Below are 22,724 nucleotides of genomic sequence, written 5' to 3'. Positions count from 1 at the left end.
ATGAAAATTTGGTTGAATTCACCTTCTAGAGTACACCAGGTGATGTGCAGCATGCGGTACGCCTTCTGTCAGCAGCGTTTCTTCAGTGTTAGCCTGGGCATAAATTTTGGGTTGTGAACTAGAAGCTTTGGGACTAATTTGTAACTGGACTCGATGATCTTAAGGGTCTTTTCCAACCTAAATGATCCTATGATTGAGGCTGGACTTCCCGTGGATGCTGAGTGTCTGCTACAGGCTGTTGTGGTCCTGGAGAAAGGCAGGGTTGGTAGGAAGAAGGTCAGGTCCTGGTGCACAGGAGGGGTTTGTCAGAGCTCCCTGATGGGCTCTTTGGAGGCATTTTGGGGCCGATCTGCAAAGAAATGCTTCACTTCAGCCTTCCAAGGAGATCCACATACTGGGTCCTGTCTCTCTGTACATGAGGCTTTTCAATCAAATGGAGGAGGGGTCTTCTCTCATGTCATGGAAACGTTAATATGCTCAACTCACACTAAATTATTGCAAGTTGCCTTTAGTTTAAAATAAAAGGAAACTGACCAGTGCTTATATTTTCATACCTGACATTTATTTATGTTGCTTTAGCTCAGATGCAAATAGCAGTTCATAGACTTATGAAGTGAAATATAATGGTCCAGGACAACGAAGAGAAATGAATGCTGGAGAGAGTCTGGAACAGGCAATTCCTGCACTAGGTCAAACAGACAAATGTTAAAGAAATATCATTTTCCTATCTTTTCTGTGTTAGGTGGACTGCAAGCAGGGGAGGACACCAGAATCACAGAGCACAGCAGAGAGAATGTTTCTGTATTCTCAATAAGCTGATTAATACAGAGACTTGACCAGCCTAATTCCTGCACATTTAGCTCATTTGGAGAAATAAAAAACAACAATCAACAACCACACAAACACCCCAAATGCAAAAATAATGTCCTGAGACAGAAGAGGATGAAAGAATATGATGAAAAATAAGCCTCCCAAACTTAAACCTAACAAACCAGCCTCCTCTCCGTGAGGAGGGAGGATCCCAAGGTGCAGACCGTCCCCAAACTGGACAGTCCCTGGCTGGGTGCTGCTGCCTTCCCACATTTGCTCACAAGCTGAGAGAGACTGACTGCTCCTTCTTGGTACACGGTCATAACTGCTTTACTGCAGACTCTGCAGCACATTTCAGCTGGAAATACAGTGTATTTCCAAAATGAAATGCAGGCTCCATTTTATTTTTACATTTGTGTATTAGCAACACATTTAGGCCTTGATACCTGTACCAGATTCTTTCCTCTTTACTGCTCCTTTACACATAGCATCCTACTTCTGTTAGAAGCAAAGGTGATTTTTTGCAGTGTCTGGTAGAAGAAGCCTTAAGAAAGTCTTTTGTGCATAGAAAAAGACTTCAGAAAAAAAATTTATAAACCTAGGACATTAAATATGTACTTTTCTCCCCTCAGAAACCACTTTTCAATCAGAAAAAAACAAATCAGTACCAAAATAGCCTCCATGAGTCACAAAAAAATTATCAAAACTATCAGACAGGGCATTACCAACATAGGTGGTAGCATATTCCCTGGAACATCCATTGTGGAGAACCTTTCAGAGCACGAACAATCAAAACCAGAACAGACAGCCTTGAATGATGCTTTGTAAAAAGCTTAATTGCAATCAGATTGACGCGATGCCAAAGTACTATCAACAATGGGCTGGTAGAGAGCAGGAGTTAAGTGGTGGTGCAACACGAATAATACTGCTTTGATTTCCATAACACTGTCTGACTGTAAGTTTGTGCAACAGAAAAGCACACAGCTTGGCAAGATTAGTTCCGTTAATACGCTTTACTAACATGGTCCCTAGGAGAGAAGCACAGCATGAAGGCTTGGACCTCGGCATGCGGTGCAGCCCTGTGTGCTGGGACACACCTCACTACGGAGCTGGGCATTAGTCATGCTTAAAACAGTCTTCTTTTGGGTTAAGATACTCAAAGTGTCACCCACCTGAGAAGGCAGGGGGGAGCTACAGGCTCTACCAACTCCTGGGTACTTGGATGATAATGAAAACTGGCAATGTTTAATTTTTCATCCATTTAGTATATTTCTTTCATCAATAAATTCTCCGATAACAGCTATGCTGTTGTATGTTGTGATGCTGCAAGAGGTTCCCAAGACCATGAAGCTACAGAGCATAATGAATTTTACTAATTGAGCTCTGTTGCCATTCTCCATTGGTGATAAAGCCATGGAGGCTGGCACAGCACTGAAGGAGAGGGAAGCCCGACGGGGCTGTGAATTGTCTGGCATCACCCTGCGGTCTGTGGTCCACCCAAAATCCTGCAAGTCCCCAAAATTCACAGCGGGTAAGCTGGGAACCAGAACATGCCGGTGGGGAGATCACTCTCCCAAGCAGTTCTAAGGGAAGCAGCTGCCCTCTACAGGGAGCAGGACCTGGGTTAACTGAGAATTCTTATGAAAATGCAGAAAACAGGCTTCTTCCTAGGGACAGGGATAGCCAAGGCAATCGCTTGGTGGTGTTGAGAAATGCAGGGCTGTGACGGGCAGCGCGTCCCCTCTTCCCCTTCTCTACTGCCCGCCTCACAGGGAGAGGACCTGCACAGAAGGCTCGAAACCTCCCTGTTTGCAAGGACTTTGCTGAATCTGTGTATCAAAAAATGCATCTTAAAAATGCTATTAATAATAGCAACGCTATGTTGGCTGGGCATTGTGAATTGTGTATCACTGTACTGAAGGATTTCTTTCCAGTATATGTACACTATGGCTTTGACTACTTTTCTATTATTCAGCCCTTGTGGGCTTTTACCCCTTCCCTTGGGAGTCTCCACTCAAGCCGAATAGTCTGCATTGTTAGAAAATGTTTCCTGATATTCAGCCGCTTCTTCCTTCTATTCATGCACAGCAGAATTGCAAGCTCCTGCCTGGTTGTGCCTTCAATTGTTTTAGGTGCTCCAGGCTCCTTTCAAACTCTGAATCTTTTGCCATCAGAACACAGACTATATTCACCAGCTTTTCACGTCCTTTGGGTTTGTTTTGTTGAAACTTAATATACCTCCACTGCCGTGCTCCAAGATGCTGTCCCTGCTACTGCATGGGGAAGTCAGCCAACCCTGGCCTGCATCGTCTGTTGTTCTCTACTTGCTTCATTAACTGCTCTGCAGCAGCTCTTCCTGGCACCATAGCTTCTCATCCTTCCCAGTTCATTTGGTGAAACTCAGTGTACTCCAGTAAAACACCAGCACTCATTGATGCCATGGTATGGCATGCCTACAGCCCCCCCCCAGCCTCAGCCCAGGGACGCTGTGCTGTATGAAATCCGGGTACGGTACCTCCTGCTGATACCGAGAGCTGCTGCAGCTCCAGTCACACCTCAAACAGGGCTGTCTCTGCTGAAAACCCCAGGCTTCACCACACCTGGAATAGGAGCCATTGGTGGGCTATCACTGGGGTTCAGAAAAAGAAAAAAACAACTCACTTCACCCACTTTTTGTTAAAACCTGCTCTGCTCCCCACCACAGGAAGACAAAGGCAGCCATTTCAGCTTTCCCTTGGCCACGTTCAGACATGATCCTCCACCACGACAGAGGCAATGTCACTTCACTCTGAAATCATCAGCTGGTGCTGGTGGCAGCTTACACAGGCAGCCCAACAGCTTTGCTGGAAGACACCTTCTTCGTTTTCCAGGGGATAAGACTTCAGCATAACTGGTGCCTCTCGTCAAAACAATGGTATACATTACCACGTGTTTATTAAAGTGGGGACTCTGAAGCATGCAGAACTGAAAAGCAGTCCCTTTGAAGTGGGTAAAAAGAATCAACGAACACAGATCCCATGCCAAATTAGGACAGAGCAAGTTTCTGAACTTATCCTGGAGGAGCGAATAATCAGGTATTTCTTTCTTCCCTGAAGTAACTCCTGGATACAGTTTCTGAAGGGAGACATAATGGGCTAGATTTGGTCGTGCAAAACGGGAAATAGCCTCTAAGTTATGGGGAAAATGACTGATGAGTGGGGAGTCTGCAAAATTAATCCCTTCTCTGTTGACAGGAAAATATTAAAGACTCTGAAATGACCGAGACACACTTGGAAGGGCCTGATTAAATTACTGGAAAATACGGAAAGCAGAGAGGCATGCTTTGAGGCATGGAGAGGGCACTGTCCAAAAGACTGATATTCTTCTAGCTTGATGATGCTACATAGCAAAGAAAAAGCAAAGCTTTAGGAAAAAATGCATGGATTGGAGGAATATTCAGGTTCAGGTCCTTGGTGCCACCAGAGGTTTCTATTTGCCTGACCCAGCAAACAGTACAATTTTTTTCTTTTATTTTCTACACAATGAAATACATTTCAGCAGCTCATAACTGGATGCTTTTTCTTCGAGTTAACTGCATTTTATAAAGAAAGGCCCTCAGGACTCATGGGAATGTAAATAGTTGCTATTGGATGAGTCTAAAAATCAGAGAAACAAATCACAGGTTAATCGGTTAGTCCAGTCCTTACCTGGATGGACACAGCAAACTGTGTTCACCAGAAAACTGTCAGCACTGAGAGCAGTGAGGCCTTTCTGAGGACTCAGTCACTCCACTGGCACAAGCAACACTTTCCCCCACCCCCGAAAAGCTTTGATTTCTATCATTTATTAGCAAAAAGTCCCGTTGGGTAGGAAAGCAATGGAACTTTAAGTGCTGGCAAATTAACAAACCAGGGCTTTTAAATGAAGCTTTCTTAAAATTGCAAGGGTACTGATTCAATTGCGCACCTGTCTTTTGGTGCGTTGTGTCCATTCCCCCCTCCTGCAGCATTTCAAATTATTTAAAAAGGGCCTTCTAAATGCACGTTTGAAAAAAACAAACAGGATGAGGCTTTGCATTTCCATTTGATTTAGAAGTGATTTTTTATGGCTTTGTTAGAAAACTCTTCAAAAAGGATTTTAAATGGAAGCACTGACAAACCATTAAGAATTAGTAAACATTGCAGCTTTAGTAAGTGAGCTCCTGAAGGGTTCTGCTACATCTGCTCAGGAATTTTCCTTTAAAATCTTTTCCAGCACAGACTGCGGTTTCTGTAAAGTGACTACTTTTTTTTTTTTTTTTTTTCTCCCCCCCTCCCGGCCCAGCAAAATGTCAGTATTATTGATTTTTTCCTTTAGCTTTCCTGCAGAACATCTAAATGAAATACTCCCTTCTAACAGAATTGAACCTGTTGGTTCAGTCATCCAAATATTTCCTTTGCGGTCACCCAGACATTAACCTTATTCCAGAGGAGCTGCAGTCCTAAAGCTGGTGCTTTAACAGCATGAGACCTTAGGAAGCTGTGTGCCTCATAGGATGAACAAATGATACAGGACATGATATGGATGTATTGCAGCCAGCCAGAATTTCTAAATACAACCAAGTTTGTAAGCTCAAAGAGTAGGTATCTTGGCAATGTGGGGTCACCTACTTCTCCCGCTAGGGTCCCTAAACCACTCTGGCACCATGAAGCCACTCCTGCATGGTCCATTTTTGTCTCTGCAGCTTAACAGGAGCTTGTTCACAGACTCTTCTCAATAAGAGGCAGAGCTCCACTGGGCCTCAGAACATCTGATATGCACCGCTGTACCAGGATGAGCTAAAGCCATGCAAAATTTAGCTACCAAATGACAAATTAAGTCTGCTTTTGCAGGAAAGCAAAGGAAGGAAACAAGCCTTGCCAATGAATAGAGGAGGAAAGGGAAAAACTCATGTCCCTATTATATATATTCTAGTGGCCTTTAAAATGCAATGCTGATTTGGTTTCTGCTCTTTGGCTCCTTTTGAGTGCTCTAAGTGCCCTGAAGTAGGAATCCTGGCACAATAAAGCATCAATCGACTGAAACTAGTCAGTATGTTTGACAGCAGAAGAATTAAGCATTAATCATCCAGAAATGCAATATGCTAGTCTTCTGGGCAAACCTGTTCCTTAAATTCAGATATCCCTGCCTGGCTGAAATCAATGGAAATTTCATATACCGGTCCAAAAGCCACCAGGCCACTGACACATTGGACAACCAAAAACATAACAGAAGTATCGCATCAGTAGGGTTTCTATGCACAAGCAGAAAATCCGAGTACTGTAAACAGGGGGTAAAACTTTTGCTTAAACATGTTATGCCTTCTCAGCAGCCGTGGTTTCCAATAAGATAACAGTCCGATTTTCCTTGTTTTCCAAAATAACTAAAGATTATTGATGTACTGCCAATGTTTTAACAAGGAGAGCTTGCTAAAACCCACCCAGTCCCAAGTCTAAGACTGAACACCATGGGATCAGGGTGGGGACAGCAAATGAGTTGCGCAGAGACCAGAGATTAAGAGCTGAGGAGTCTACTCATTGTTTTTCCATTTTAAAGAAAAACACTTGCCTGTAACTGTAACCAAGAAGAGAGGCAGCCACCTCCTTTTTTCATGTTTGGGAAATAAACCTATGTTAAGGGTACTTTGTTGGAAATGTTTGTACTTTATTTATTTAAAAAAACACACAGTGCACATTGATAGCACAGCATTTGGCCTATTTAAACTGGTGTGGAGAAGGACAAAGGCCTATGTGTATTGCTCTGTGCAATGTGCCTTGGAGGGGAGCAGGAACATATCGCTCTGGGGACAATACCAAAACTTTTTTATGTCCCATAGGGGAAAAGGTTGGGATTTTTTTTTTTTTTTTAATGATCTCTAGAGGCTGGAGATTAGCATCACGGGTCAATCTAGAGATTCTACTTTTCCAACTTCTAGTTTTGGCTATAGCTAGCAGAAAAAGATGCTCCTTTTAAAAGAAAAAACCCCAAGTCACAGATGACTGAAAAACCTGCTCACTAGAGATGTTTTTGAATTCAATGGCAACCATGGATGGATATGAAGTTGGAACCACTACGATGGTTTAGAAGGATGGAGTCCATAACCAGCAAAAATACCACCCCCAGTCTCCTGTTAGGTTAGAGGTAAGGAGTTCCTGAGAGCCCTCCAAGTTCACAACAGCTGAAGACTTTTGTTAGGAGTGTCTAATTAAACCAGTAACTCTAGAGAGAAAGCAAACTTCCCAGGTAGGTACAGCTGCCTATTTACATTCCAACAGCAGCAAAATTGGCACAGTTGCCACATTCTGGCTAAATACTGTAAGAAGAAGAGAATTTTTGGTTTAAGATTTTTGCTGTATTAAATCTCCAAGGAGTAATCATTCTCCCTTCTAATGGGTTTGCCCATCAGCTGGTAGTTTTGGGGGCTGAGGCACATAACGTTAATCTGCAAAGGGTTTCAGTATGCTCACTCTAATCTGCATCAGTACGTCCAGCTTCAAACCACCCAAACCACACTTCTTTCCCTAAAAAGGGCGATTTCAAATGCAGAGTTGGTGTTTAATTGGTCCTCACTGAGAACACTCACAGACCTATAAGAATGGGCCCCGGGGAGTGAAAAGAAGTTGCATTATGCCTGAGGGATCAGGATTTCCATGCAGCCAGCCTGAAAATGCCCACAAGCCACAAAGAGCCAAAACTGATTTCTGTATGCGAGTTTACTGGTGATACTGGTGGATTTTGCATCTTGAGCCTTCTGCCAGCCCCCATATTCACCCCCACGTTTGTACATGGGTGATGGTGATGGCTGATGTCTTTGGCCATCCCTTCACAATTTACCCAGATTGCCATCTTTACCAGTCGAAAAAGGGAAAAGGGACCTTTGGCCATTAGGAGCAGGAAACATCTGCACCTTCACCATTTTCAATCCAAATCCACACTTGTGTTTTTAAACTGTGAGCCCTCAGAGGATGAGGTTTTGCAGACTGGAGTTAGGCTGTTATATGAGATATTCAGGAAGTTACTCGCATCGACTGGATAAAAGCCTGTGGCAGCTGGGCATGGTGCAGAAGCGAGTCCGAGCCCACTGCACCAGCCACCAGCCCAAGGAATAACATTAGTTCCAGCTTCACAGCGAGTTGTTTACTAGCCTTGGCTGCCTGTGGGAACAGCCAAGAAGAGTGGAGGAAAAGGAGAGACAAACACAATGTGAGCAAGACACGTTAGGTAGGAGGCTGGGCTTTAAAAGCAGACTCAGGATTTCAAACCTATGGAACTAGAGAGGGCTGAAAAAGAAATAAAAGGGCACCAGCTGCTCCACAGCATAAACAGGCTGAGGCAAATAAGCCGTCCGCTGTGTTACTCTTGCTGCCAGAAGATCCTCTTCCCTAGCTGAAGGGCTGATATTAAAGGTAAGTGATAAATAGCTTTTAGCTAGTGGCTCTGCTGGAAGGCAGATCCACTGAAAGGCAGCAGCAGCAGCTCTCAGGGCGAGCTACAAAGGCAAGAGCAGCCACACTTCCCTGGAGTATTCGTAATTGTGTCCCTAAACATTTGAATGCCTATAGATTTTCCAGCAGGAGCCCAGGGCTTTCAGAGCAAACTGCTAGGGGACAAGAGTCCAGACTGTTCTAGTCAGCTCCTGTGAGAAATCAAAAAACAACAAAAAACCTACCCCAAACAACAAACTCCAACCTAAAACCCAATCCCTTTCTAAGTCTGTTAAGAAATATATTTTATTCCTATGGCCAGCTTTGCTTTGCAGCTTCCCAGTCCTACCCAATGTTTTCCTGCTTCCCAGCTCCCCCCTCTCCTCCTCACTTTTTTAATTAGAAGGAAAAACAATTACAGCCATGCAAAGGAAAATCTGTGCCTGAAGCAGCAGCTTCCCCCTGCCCGTGACCACCCCGGCGCGGGGGCGCGGGCACGCTCCGCAGGCTGCGGGCCCAGCTAAGGGCTCAGGCAATCCGCGCTGCCACCGCCGGCTGCCCGGGAGCCGGGAGCCGCAGCCGGGAGCCGGAGCTGTGGGCCGGAGCCGGAGCCGGGAGCTAGAGCCGGGCAAGGCTCCGGCCGGGAAGGCAGCGCGGCGGCGGGCGCGGGGCGGGCTCAGGCGCGGGTAACACGCCCCTGCCCAATGGAAAAGCGTTTCCTACCGAGACCCCCAGGGGTTCCCCCTGCCCACAGACCCTGCCCAGACATTGGGCCCATTCTTGTGTCCTGTTTCCCAAGACACGATGGCTGCAGCGTTCAGCAGTTCTGTTTCCTCCCCGAACAAAGGGAGGCCGGCAGCTGCCGGGCGCTGTGGCTTTTGAAGATGAACGGGCGACCTCTCCGCCGGCCGAGCACCCCGGTCCCGAGCGGCTCGATTCCGCCGACAGAAGGAGGAGGAATGGGGGCTGGCAGGGGGGGCTCGGGCTGAGATCCGCCACTGCGGGCATGGGCTCCCCGACCGCTCTGCCCCGGTAAGTTTCTGGTTCCTCGCTTTCTACCTCAGCAGAAAAGCATCCGGATTTAATGTCAGCTCTGAAAAAAAATGGGTTGTAGCGTTTTCTGAAATCTGAAGGCTCGGAGACGTCCGTGGGATAAAACGAGCCGGGGATGGGCTCGAGTTGTACATTTCAATGGAGATTAGCACTGTTTTTTCTATACAGGCAGATCTCATTCTTCTTACTTGAGCTGTGCTGTGGTTGGGATGGGAGAGGCGAATGTTTCTGTTTAAAGTGAGAAAGATGATCTCCGAGTTTTTGCAAAGTAATTACTACATGAGCTACTCCTCCAAACTGTTGCAGTGGAAATCGTTATAATTCACATCGTAATTCTCATTGTGTCACTGCAGATGACAAGTTAAGGACTTTTCCATCCCTGTTGTTTGTTTCAGATTTGTGAAAAATATCCCTTAGGGTTTTGGGTTTTTTTGTTGTTTTTTTTTTTAAGTCAGCATCATAAAGACACTAACGTAGGCTTAAGAAAGAGTTGTATATGAATGTGGCATAAACTTAAGGCTTGCAGCTTACAATAATGCATGCTTTCAGCTTTGTCATTAATTTACATGTAATGTGAGATCTGGTTCCTGCAAACTATATTAAAAGTTAGTAAATAACATATATTTTGTACTGCAAAACCTAGAAGTTTTATTTATCACTTTGCCTTTCATTTATGTCTAAAATCTACTCCTTTTAAGCTCAGTGGCAAAATTCCAGAAGAAAAATTCAAATACAGCTATAAGCAGATAGAAAATCTGGTGTCAAAAGTACAATGAATTATGAACAATATCTAAAGATGCAGCTGTTCGGAAGAAATAGGATTTAACACAATATAAGCCCACTGTGGAAGAATTTGCAAGAAACCTTGGGGGGGGGGTTAACGACAGTCCTTAATCTTTGCTTGAGAGGACACAATTGTGTGTTTTTGTATTACTCCCCTTTATGAACAGAACAGTGAAACCCAGCGGATGGGAAGTGCAAAGTTCACAGGTCAGTGATAAGGATATTCCCTGCTTTGCAGCACTTTTCCATCTTCTTTCCCTTACTAGCATTCTGAAAGCTAAAATAAAACAGGCAGGGAACCAACCTTGGTACTTGAGAAGGTTCAAAGCCTCTGAATTTCAGAAGAAAATCCTGAAAAAATGGGAGGGAGGGAGGGGGAGGCTGAGCATACATTTCACTTTAAACCTTTGAGACTAAAAGCGAGATGTGTTTAAATAGGGTTAGGTCAACTGATAAAAATCAGCGTCTTTCGAATTCTGGAGTTAGGACCTCAGCTGGTACACAGACAGACAAACAGAACTAAGGCCTGAATGCAACTACCCATTCACTTTCATTCAGGGTATTGTAATGAGACCAAAAAAAATGTGAAAACCTGCTCCTCCCAGTTTTCTGAGAGGCAGGCGATCCCAAACGCTGCAGCTCGTGCCAGAGAGAGGATGCACTCCCAGCTGTAAGATGGTTGCCCTCCTCCAGCCTGTGACCTCATGGCTGGAGCACAAGAGCAGGAATTAATGCAGTTTTACCCCAACCTTGGGCCAGATCCTGGGGAAGGGGTGCAACATAGGGGAGCGTGTTACTTCTGGAATGGAAGGCGAGAGAAAATTGCTCTCTGGGGAGAGCAGTAAATGGCAAAACACTTTGGGACTCAGGTATCCTGGTACTGCCTTGGCACTTAACAGCATGGCTGCCTGCAGCCATACGCATTTATGCCAGTGTCTGTAAAGTATTTGTGCAGGCTGCAGCTAACTCTGGTTAAAACATATTTGATTTACCGATGTCTGAGTGTTGCTGGCCAGATGTACACGGCTGATGTGGTGGTCCTAGCTTGATTGTCCCACAGTGCTCCAGGATCACAAATGAGACACCGGTGAGCCATCCTGTCCACAGGCTGAGGTGAGTGAGGATGGCTCCTGGAGCACACATCCAACCTTAACAGGTCTTTCCAGGTCAAGCGTGCGTGCAGAGACTCACTCCGCTCCTTCACAAGTTGCTCCTCCTCCATAAATAAGGATCCGATTTAGTCTCAGGGAAGGGGAGCCACCACCTTTCACAAAAGGCAAATTCTCTCCTTGAAAAGAGGAGTTCTTTATTCACAAGGACAGTGGCCCTGCAAGACTTCCTCTAACGCACCATCTTCCCAGTTCAGTCCTATAAAAGGGGGTAAAGATTCACAACTGCTTTGGAGCCAAACTAGCCTTAGCTGACCCCAGCTACAAGGAAAGTTTTCTGAATTATTTCTAATGGTTTGGTTTTACAGAAAAAGGAAAGTCTCTATCTTGGCAAATGAAATTGAGGGACTTTCATCAGTCCCTAACCCCAAGACAAAAGTGCACGTTAGCAACAGCACAGATTGCTTTCTCTGTACATAGCATGATCTCATAATATTTTGAATATCTATTATGCCTGTAAATAGACAGCCACAGCAGAATCTCTTATTTTCATCTAATAATACTCCCATTTTAATTTCTTGAACCTGAGGATAACACAGTCTTCCTCTCCAGCATGTATTTGCTTTTACACGGTAAATGGAAATTACTGTATTTAGCAGTAAAAGCAGCATCCTTTATACAATGCCAAAACATCATTCCTCTTCTCTCATCTCATTATTAGAAACCTGATTTCTAAGAAACATCACTCACTGGCTGAGATGTGCTATTTTTGCATTGCAAAGTCATCTCTTATTTAACACGCTAGTGCAAATTTACCCTTGGTAGTAGTTCTTACTGAGAAAAAGCATAGCTGTGTGCTGCACTTGCTCATGCATCATTTCATTACACACCACTGAATATTTTTCTAGACCTTAATGTTTTTCCCTAGAGGGGAGGTGAGGAAGAATACATGAAGACCCCAGCCATACTTCCGTATTTCTTGCTGAGAAACGTGCACCAAGGAGAACGGGGAGCGCAGCAGCTCTGGGCAGGGACCGTGCATCTCCAGCACTCACAGGCCAGACCACTGGAGCAAATGAAACTAAGGCTGGCAACACCCACCCAGTCCATACTGCTGTCAGAAGAGTTCTCAAACCTTTCCCCCTCGGAATAAAGCAGTATCAGAGAAGAAAGCATTGTTTTATCAGCTCCTCCAGTTAAATGCAGAGCACAGGTCCTTCAAGGTCCTGAGCAGCAGAGCAGAGTACAGATTGCCTTCTGCCCCACTGAAGGACTGTGCTCAGCACCCGCAAGGAAATTGGCCACACCTCTGTGCACCCAGTTTAGATTGCAAAAGCTGAAATAGGTGTTCATACTGTGGTGCTGGCAGCTGGATGGAGGCTTGTCGGTACTAATGTATGCAAAGGGAAGGAAAAAGCCTATAATTTTTGGATAAACAGAGGTGAAAGTTCAGTGCTCCTGCTTCAGCAAAGGGACTGCAGAGGAACCGGCCCCTGAGCCACAGCCTTTGAGAGCAGTCAAAAAGGCTCGGGTGAAAGGGGGGCTTCATGTGGCTGCAGGCGCCTTGTGAGTAAAGGCAACAAGGAACCAAAAAGCCAAGTGATCACCAAGGAATTACTGGAAATTGTGTCAGAGAAAGCAAAGAAAGGAAGCTTTTTGGGCAGGATGCTGACTGGAACTGTAAGCAAATAAACTGAGTCCTGTTGTTGGATTCCCCAGTGGTTCAGGGAAACAGGACTCTCTTATTTTTTTATTTTTTTTCTTAACCACACTTTGTAAATAAACAGGGTTACATCAAAGATGCAGCTACCTCCAATACCAGCTTCTACTCCTGAGTGAAAACAACCTGGACAAACAGTGTAACTCTGCTTTTCCATCAGTTTTTTCTTTGCATCTAAATCTTCTCTTGCTGGGATCTCTGTTGAATCGAGCAAAGCTATTATAATGCAATCTCCCCTTAGTGAGACAGCTGAGGGTCAAAACAAGCAACATTCCTACAGGGCTCCAGCATCAGACTAAGGTTCTTTTGCAAGCAAAAAAGTCCCTCTCACAAGAGTAAAATACCAACTTTGCTGGGAAGTTTGGGGCAAATTCCATCATTTCTGAGCTGTGGATCAGACCCTCTGAATGCCGTAGTGGATGGGGAAGCCCAAAGCACATCAAGGGTTAAAGGGGTGATGTAAATGGAGAGAGACATTCTCAGTGAAAACAAAAAGAGAGTCATGCCCTGAGGATCAGTGTCTGAATATGGGGTAAGTCAGTTCACTATTCTCTTCAGAAGGAAACATTTTAATTAGCTCAATACAAAACAGATACAGCACAGAGAAGTCACCATGAGCAGGAAATGCTTTGTAAGTCTCAGAGGACAGTTAGGAGACAATGGCAGTGCTGACCAATTAAAAAAAAAAAATAAAAAAAGGAGAACACCTTTAAGATTAGGTCTGATAGACAGAGTAGGGAAATGGAAACCTGAGCCTAGGGGAAGAATTAAATTGGGGTCCTGCTGCAATTCGTTCGCTGACTCACTGGCAAGAGAAAGTAGCTGTTGAACTTGAAGGGTCTGGTTCCTGGAGAGCCAAAGCCACCAAGGCAGGAAGGAAAGGAGCTGCCGGTGACTCTCACCTGGTTCCAGCAGGTCCCTGGGATCGCCCTTGGTGGATGAGTGAGGGGAAATGCCTCATGGGCTCCCATGTTTTGTTTTTCTTCTATCAAAGAGAATTTGAAAAGCAGACGGTAAAACCTGACTGACAGAAACTATCAGGAGTAACTCAAGGGTTTCACCTTCCTACCAGGTGCAGGAGACATTATTACACCCACAGCAAACACCAGGGCAGGAAAGCACGGTGGTATTGAAGACCCTTGCACAATAAGTGTCAAAGCCATGAATAAGAGTCCTCCTGCCTTGTCTTTTATGCTACTCATCAGAAAACGCCCCCCTTCTGCCCAGCATAACGGCTAGGCATTCGCTCTGGTAAGACACAGGGAAGAATGGCTCTTTGAAGCTAGGAAACCTTTGCTGGACTTCAAAGTCACACTTCTGTCTACTTCTTTCCTACTGTTCTCAAATACATCACTTTTAGGATTAGTAAATGAAAGAGATTAAAACATTTCTACTTTCCATTGCTTCCTATAGTCTATAGCGCTTTGTTTACAGGCAGCTGCTTCATTTCCCACTGTCTAATCCCACCCTTACTCCTGCTCCTACCACACCAGGGAAGAAACATAGGCGAAGGTTACTGTGAAACTGCAAGAAGCTCTGGGGAGGATGGAGAGTTCACAGCAACTTGCCAAGCGGGTTGGTTTAAAAGCCAAGCCCAAACTTGGTGTCCCAAGCCACCTCCCGTTCCCAGCCACATCCCTGCAGCAGCAGCGGGGTCCAGCAGCACCTGCTGTTCCTGGTACAGTTTTCCATAAGCCCACACTGCTGGCACCAGGAAAAAGGAGCAGCAGCACTGTGCAGCACAGTTAATGCCCTGTCAGCCTCAAGAAGGGAAAAGCCAGCTACCAGATTCTCCCAACCTGGAGGTTTGTTCTTATAACTGCTTTCTGCTGAGAGTTCTTTGCAACCAAAAATAACTAGTGAAAAAAGAAAAGAAGAAAGTATTATTAAGTGGAGGTCCCATTACAAGCACTGTGGTATTGTAGGAGTAGCAAAGCAGCGGGGAACTTGGTGGCAAAACGGTTTTATTGCGTTTTCCTCTTTGCTTTCTCCGAATTCACATTTTGTGGTTTTCAAGCGAACACTTGTAAGCCTTTAGAAACAATAGTTTGGTGGTGTTATGGTTGCTATTTAGCACTGCCACAGAACTGTCAGAAATATTTACTTTTTCAGGTAGAAAAAGTTTGTTTATCTGTTAAGTCCATATTTACACTTTTGCAGTGTATCTCACCTGACCTATACTACTCATACCAGTCTGGAAGAATCCAGGTCCTATAGTCCTATGGAGAATTATCATCTATGCAAACATCTTCCAAAAAATGAAACACATCCACCTACCTCACCCCACCCCCAACCTAACAAAATCTTTTTTGAACGTTCTGCGTAAATAAAGGGACATGAAGAAGGGAAATAAAACCCAAGATACTGAAGAAATGAGAGTTTGTGGTTGCAAAGTCATAACCTTGGGCTCAGTGCTGGGGATGAGTTATACATCATACAATCATTGCACTGCCTGAGTAACAGTGAAGTGAAAACCCCCTAATGAATGCAGTTCTTGTCAAGAGAAGGCATAAAGTGCATGCTGTGCCCAAGGAAAATACTGATTTATTTCCAAGGTCAGGGTGAGACCATATCAAAACACAACAAGTGCTGCCACAACCTAGAGATATTTCTGGAAAAAACCCAGAGAAGCCCCTCCCAAACCCGATATTCCCACTTTTTGGTGCATCAGTTTTTGGCTTCCATACCTACAAAACCTTTGCATCTCAAGATTCAGAGATAACCTGGATACACATAGTGATAATCTAGAAAGTGATCCTTCAGATTTAAAAGGTTTTCACATTTAGTCTGTATCAGACTCCACAAGGAAAGGTGTTACAGTGTTTAGTTATTTAAATGAACCCACACACAGGATGTCCTACATATTCAGACTGATAAAGTTACATTCATCTTAACATCTGATATGACAATAAGAAAATGTGCGCATATGAGAACATCAGTCCCAAACATCACACTTTTTTTCTGACCTCAATTTGGTAGATTTGTGGAGGATGGGATGTGCATGAGCAGAAAGAAAGGGTTTAACAGAATTACAGAATCTGATTTTAAAGTGTGGTTTTTACCTGCAGTAATTTTCTGTGCTAACAAATGGTTGATCTGAATTAAGCTGCAAGCTGGCTGTTTTGAAGATTTCTTGGGGTGCCAGGAGGAGGAAATGAAAGAATTGTAAACAGGATACTTGTGCAGCATAGGAAGCGATACGTAGAAGTTTTCCTTTATTTTCAGTACATAGAAACCAGGGATATTTCTACAATAAAAGGCAAGTGGTAGCAAACCCTGCCAGCTACTCTGCTGAACCCCACTTCATAACTCTGAGAATAACAGGGTTACCTAAGTGACAGCTGCTGTAGGTTTGCTTGTACCATCCCTGCTACGAGATATTCTTATTCACTAGTTTATTATTTTTATATATTATTTAATATTATTTTATTTCAGTATTACCACACTAAACAGGCTGTATGTTGGGTTATGGTACCACTTCTGACCACAGCTAAATACATTCCTCCCTTCATGCACTGCCCCGTTGTAGATACAGGATTAAAAGTCTTGGCCTGAAATACAGAACAGTAAAGTGGTTTTCACCATCTTAAAATGTATTGCCCCCCCCAAGTTAATAGCAGTAGTGAACGTTACATACATAAAGAGCATCCTATTGCTTTAATCCTTAGTGAAGAGGAAGGAAAGTGGATTTTACATTCAGAAAACTGAACGTGTAACTCATACTACAGAATTTAAAGCACATGGCTGAGTTTCAAAGCAACTTATCAGCTTGTTTAAACACCTCAGTGTTAGATACATAAACAACATGGGCCTATATTTTAAAGACCATAACTTAGCTAGATGATAGCTGGCAGGCAATTCCTGCAGACTTATACACCAGAAAAAACTGGCGTTTGACCTTGTGGCTGTCTGATGCAGAGCAGGGAAAAAAGAATCATGTGATCAAGCATCTTTTCTCCTGTGCAATGAGTATCTGGGTCAGGCTGCTGGCAACAACCACTTATGTCAATAGTAAAGGTAAGCATCTGAAAGCTGCCTTTCAAACCTGCTGCGTCAGGCTGTGTTTTGAGGAACAGCCAAAATCCTGGACTGTGCACACAGACTGGAAAGTGGGGTTTCCATCCACCTCCCAGGGACGTGGATATGTAAGGTTTTAGACACCCAGTCCCTCTGAAACCTCCCCTGTTACGACCCAGACACAAAGCCTGGACCAGGAGAGTCTGGCACACGTGGTTTTTACTCACTGCAGAAGGAAACTATCTACTTATGGAGGTTACATTGCAGCATAAACAAAAATTGCTCCTGATGGAGATAACATGCAGTCTCTTTCTTTACTGAAAGGGATTTACAAGCCAAGAATTAAATGCATTAGGCTGAGGGTTAAGCTAAGAGGCTCATCTATTCCTGTTGGAGCTCATATGTGCTTTTGAATCTGACCGAGTTCTTGCTTAAAGGCATTTCAACTTGTAGGTGAGACCTTTGCTTATTTAGATTACCAAGCATTCAAAGAAAGTGCACCTTTGAGATTTTACTACTATCCTTATCATAAGTTTAAATGTTTGGTATCTTTTTAAGAGCATTTCACAATAAGGTTCATTTAGCCACAAATTTAGTAGGAAAAAACCACTGAGATGAGCGCAAAAAGCACAGAAGGGTGCAGGGAAGGTTTTGCTCCCCTACACAGTGTGTTCCCTACTCTGCCTGGCTGTCCCCAGCACCTTGTAAGGTTTGCACAATGAAGAGCCTGCGTACGTATGCTGTAGGGAAGGCCCTGACACGGATTGGCTCTACCATTGCCACAAAATCATCAGCAATCAGATAAGGGCATATCTACTTCTGGTTTGGACATTTGCTAAGGCAGGGTATTGCAAATGTGTAACTCAAAATGCAACTAAAATGAAGGAAGAATTTACAAAGCTGGGTGAAGAGCGTGTACTAAACCAGCCTACGCAAATCACAGGGAATTGCAGTAGTTCAAGGCATGCAGAGCAAACACAACCAGCACAGCAAACCACGGAGCACCACTTTGCTGCCCCAGTCTTGATGCTGCCCTGGCCTGTGTAGAGCGTGAACCCCCCCTGACAGGAGAGACCTGATAGTTCCAAGTCATCTTTTTGGATGTTAAAAAGTTCCAGTAATTTGAAAGTCATCTTTCTGAGGAGTGAGAGCTGGGGATCCTCCCTTCCTGCTCTTTTGCTTTACATCCAGCTAATCTATAAGGTGCAAAAGCAAGGTGCTGCCTGCTTATTTGTTAAGTTTGTTAAACTTGCTTATTGCTTAAAAAGCACTGGTTTTTGTGGAGCCTGCAGTTGTGCAGGCACTCCCAGGTGAGGGCAGGATCTGCACCTAACAGCTATTACATCTTTCTTAACACTTGACATTTTGCCAGCTGACTCACTGACAGACTGTGTGCAAGAACAATTGTCAGCATGAGCTTTTCCAGTAGGAAAACATATGGAAGGCATTTGATTTTCATCAGTTTGCATCCCAAATTGTCCTGATTCTATGCTTGCTTCCCCAGTTTGTTTATATGTTGCCTTTCAGCCTTTAACACAACTCAGTTACGTTTGCTGTTGAAACTACATTGTCAGAGAATCGCTTTCTGGAAATGATCCTACTCTTCAACAAGGGTTTCATCTGTCTGAATTCCTCCATAGTTGTAACTACTGCAACGTTTCTTAGATTACAATCTTTGTTTCGCATTTGGTTTGCTATAGTTTACAAGGCAAAGGTCTTTCCCTTGGCTACCCAGCTTCGCTCCACATTTCCAAGATGTACTGACTACCGTGCCCGTTCCAACTCACAAACCCTCTTTGCTCCAACGAGGGAGATTTTCCAACTGCTTATGCTCACAGGCCTTAACAACAATTCTTAGAATAACAATAAGAGAGCATCAAGGCAGTTCAGAAAGCACTTATGTCCAACAAACAGCATGCGTGCTTTATATGTATTTCTCTAAAGCTTGCAGAATTGGGACAAAGTCTTACAAGAATGTAGTTTATGAGTTTTTCCAAATTTCAGGTTCTGAATCGTGACAAAGAGTAGAAGTGAAATGAAGCTGCTGGTAAAGCTTAGAAGAGTCCTTTTTGCAAATCATTCTACATTTGCAAAAAAAGGTCCTGTTGAAAGCAATACCATTTTTGCATAAATTTTTAAGGAGGAAAAAACCAACATTTTCCAAGTGGCAAGCATAACTTTGGAAAGTATTTTTGAAAAACGCTTCTGAAATACAACATTTAAGTTTTTCACTTTGAAAACATGTGTAAGGATGCTCCTATTTTCAAGTAGAAAAAAGGCAAAGCAGTACTTTATTAATGCAGATTTGGTTTTTTTTTTTTAATACTTTTGAACCAAAACCCATAGAATTTTAATTTCTGCACAGTTAAACGTGAACGCTAAAGCTTTCAGCTTCTTTCTCCTCTTGTTTCAAGTTTGGGTGAACATTTCAGACTGTTTGATTCTATACCTGAGCAAAATTGTGGGTCCATGATTTCATTTGTTTCCAAACACACTGGGCCAATTCCATCTCAAATTTTAAAGAAAAACCTTTCTAAGTGGAAAGTTGGAATTAGCAATCACTCTCCTTCCAACAGGAGGATGGGGGAGTGATGGGGGAAGGAAAGGCAAGGCTGAGTACAGTAACTGCTGTGTTCAAATATGAAAAATCCCAATAATAGTGGAATTTATAAAAACTACCTTGGAAACTAATTACTGGCCTTGTTTGTACTCCATTCATTTGGAAAGGAAAGAGTACGTGTTCTCTTGCACAGCCACTTTAGGTGATAGCAGGTCGCAAGACCAATGTAATTTATTTCTCTCTCTCCTTCAGGATGAAAGTACTTGTGACAGAGACGCGGTGTAGCATGGTGTCAAGCAACCTTCCTGGAATGTGTTTCTTCAGGAAGAGAAGAGATCACTGTCTTGTTTTATGGATGTCACTGAAGTAGACTTTGAAGTTCTTTGGAAGTACATCACAGACTTGGCATGGGAAACCACAGCAACAATCATACCTGTTTGACAGATGATTCCTTTAAGTACAACTTGTATGGAGCAGTGTACAGCGTGGTCTTCATCCTTGGTTTGATTACTAACTGTGCTTCCCTCTTTGTTTTCTGCTTTCGGATGAAAATGCGAAGTGAAACAGCCATTTTCATGACAAACCTAGCTGTTTCAGATTTGCTTTTTGTGTTCACTTTGCCTTTTAAAATTTTTTATAATTTTAACAGGCATTGGCCTTTTGGAGATAGCCTGTGCAAGATTTCTGGTACAGCATTTCTCACTAACATCTATGGGAGCATGCTGTTCCTCACCTGCATTAGTGTTGACCGTTTCCTTGCTATCGTCTATCCATTCCAATCTCGCACCATCAGGACCAGGAGAAATTCTGCCATAGTCTGTGCTGGTGTTTGGATACTGGTCCTCAGCGGTGGAATTTCAGCTTCCTTGTTCTCCACAACCAACATTTCTAACACCAGCACGACCTGTTTTGAAGGTTTTTCCAAACGTATCTGGAAAACCTATCTGTCTAAGATCACCATATTTATTGAAGTGGTAGGTTTCATAATTCCTTTGCTACTCAACCTTACATGCTCTTCTTTAGTTCTCAGGACTCTCCGGAAACCTGCCACCTTGTCTCAGATTGGGACAAACAAAGAGAAAGTATTGAAAATGATCATTGTGCACGTGGCCATTTTTGTTGTGTGCTTTGTGCCTTACAATTCCATACTCTTCTTGTATGCTCTTGTGCGGTCCCAAGCGATAGCAAATTGCTCCTTGGAGAGGTTTGCGAGGACACTGTACCCAATCACATTGTGCATTGCAACAATGAACTGCTGCTTTGACCCCTTCATCTATTACTTCACATCAGAATCCTTCCAGAAGTCTTTCAACATAAAAACCCAGATAAAAATGGATTCTCTTTTCAAGACTGAGACACCTCTAACAAAGACTGCGCTACCAGCACCACAGGATGAAATAAGTGACCAGGCTATTACGAATGGAGGGGACCCAACATCTGAATCGCATTTCTAGCGAGATGTTTACACATGAAGTTAGCCCCCATTAACTTTTGATTAACACCATATGTGAAATAGTTGTTTCAGAATATGTGGGCTCACACGTGGTGTTAATGAAGAAAAGTTGCCTGGGGGATAACTACACAGGTAAAAAAATCCTTACACTGGGATGGTCCCATCAGATGCAACAGGTGAACATGAAATATAAAAATCCCTATGGATCTCCCTTTGGAGATTATGGATTGGTAACGACATACGTGCCAACTAAGGAGGGAATAGAACAGCTTCTTTAACCAGAAGGTGCCAACATTTGGCATTTTTTCCCCCAGCAGTTGACATGGGACCAGTTGGGAAACAGAAAAATTAATTTTCTTAGCAATATCTACCAATATTTCATGCCTTCTGGAGACACATCATATGTTAACTCAATAACTTCACACAATATGTTTGCTTAAAAAGGCATAATAAAAGCTTCTGGCTTTTCCTTACTTCACTGCTAGAGTATACATCCTGGTTTTACTAGACACAGTCATGCTGAATTTAATGTATGGAGAGGTTTGAAGTGTAAATAATTGTTGTAACAGTAGGCAAAACAGTTCCTTGATGATAACAAAAATAATAAGAGGAGAGAATAATTAATAATGCAGTTTTGAAATAAGAAGTTTCATTGTTGTCAGATTAAGCTGTCTTTTAATTTATTCTAAATGCCACCTCTAGGGAGAAGTAAAGAGCTCATTGCTACTCTGTTACACCTGGGCTTTTATGTCCCAGGAGAATATAAGTGACTATTTCTGGTAAGGGCTAGACTATAAACTCAGCTGAAAGAAAGGGCCTGAAACCCCAGAGCTCTTGCAAGGGCAAATCTCTCCTATGGAAACCGAGTGCAGCTGAAGGGCTGAAGAACCGCAGAGGGCTGACCTCACTAAAGAGCTTGTTTGGCTCCAGACAGTTGGTGTCAGAGCATGTAATTAAGAGAAAATCTTGTAAGTGATTGCTTGCTGGTTTTTGCTATACAGTCAACTAATTAAACTAGAGGGTCTCAAACTAACTCCAAAAGAAGAGTAAGTAAAACAAATTAGCCACACTCTTTTCTTAGTTGGTTACAGCAATGTTTTCTTGTTTTTCAATTAATTTATTACATGTCCTGCATTTCTTTTATAGGTATATATTATAGAAATATATGGAAATTTTACTCTCTGTATGTCATTGCATTTTACTAGTTTACCATTTTACTGGTTCATTTCTCCAGCCATTGTTTCATATCTGAAGCAATACTGACCTTAACAGGCTGATTCATTCTTAAGTGTAAGACAGATAAATGAGAAAAACAATTTAACTTGAAAAAGTATGAAGTTACAGCTTGTTAGATCAGTATGCTACATTTTCCACAGTACAGCACAAAGCTACTTCTAGGACTATGTTGCCAAAAAAAAAGGCAGACAAAATATTGAACAGATGTTTTCCACTCAACTATTTATCTTAAGTCTGTCAGATCAAGCCTCACAAGATGTTGAGAGCTACACATCAAATGCGATTGCTACTTAAAGCAACAGAGGTTTTTGAAGTGTGAAGAGAATTCAGCTGCAAAAAAATGTTAATGCTTTGATGGGAATATTTATTTAGCACTACATTCACTTTGAATAAAAAAGCCAGTTGCTTACCACAGCTAAGACAGACCCCAGAGACCATTCTATTTCAGCCCTAAAATGACTGTCACTTATCTAGTGCCCCTGGCTTTTGGCTCCTACTGCAGAAAACTATACGATCAACTCATACGCAGGGAGTATGAGAGCAGCCAAACTATTATATCTCC

General features: G+C 43.2%; 2 protein-coding genes across 4 annotated transcripts in view; one reads left to right on the top strand and one right to left on the bottom strand.

The window, feature by feature from the left end:
* LOC102058672 (fibronectin type-III domain-containing protein 3a-like) overlaps positions 1-22,724 on the bottom strand; it is a 233,106-nt gene that overhangs the window by 148,480 nt on the left and 61,902 nt on the right. The window lies entirely within an intron of this gene.
* Positions 7,921-21,119, top strand: LPAR4 (lysophosphatidic acid receptor 4). 2 transcript variants are annotated; one of them, XM_005440986.4, is made up of 2 exons: positions 7,921-8,213; positions 19,726-21,119. In XM_005440986.4, exon 2 carries the CDS (start codon positions 19,881-19,883, stop codon positions 20,925-20,927), a length of 1,047 nt encoding a protein of 348 aa, XP_005441043.1. In that variant the 5' UTR covers positions 7,921-8,213; positions 19,726-19,880; the 3' UTR covers positions 20,928-21,119. The 2 variants fall into 2 exon arrangements, with proteins under 2 accessions (XP_005441043.1, XP_027663634.1); XM_027807833.2 differs by lacking the exon at positions 7,921-8,213 and adding an exon at positions 8,694-9,263.

This window comes from Falco cherrug, chromosome 15, assembly GCF_023634085.1.
Source record: "Falco cherrug isolate bFalChe1 chromosome 15, bFalChe1.pri, whole genome shotgun sequence".
Classification (NCBI taxonomy): Eukaryota; Metazoa; Chordata; class Aves; order Falconiformes; family Falconidae; genus Falco; species Falco cherrug.
Note: the sequence above shows the minus strand (reverse complement) of the source record. Positions and strands in the feature narration are given on the sequence as shown.

Excerpts from the sequence above, each read along its gene's own strand:
- LPAR4 (XM_005440986.4), top strand. The coding sequence starts at position 19,881 with ATGGGAAACCACAGCAACAATCATACCTGTTTGACAGATGATTCCTTT.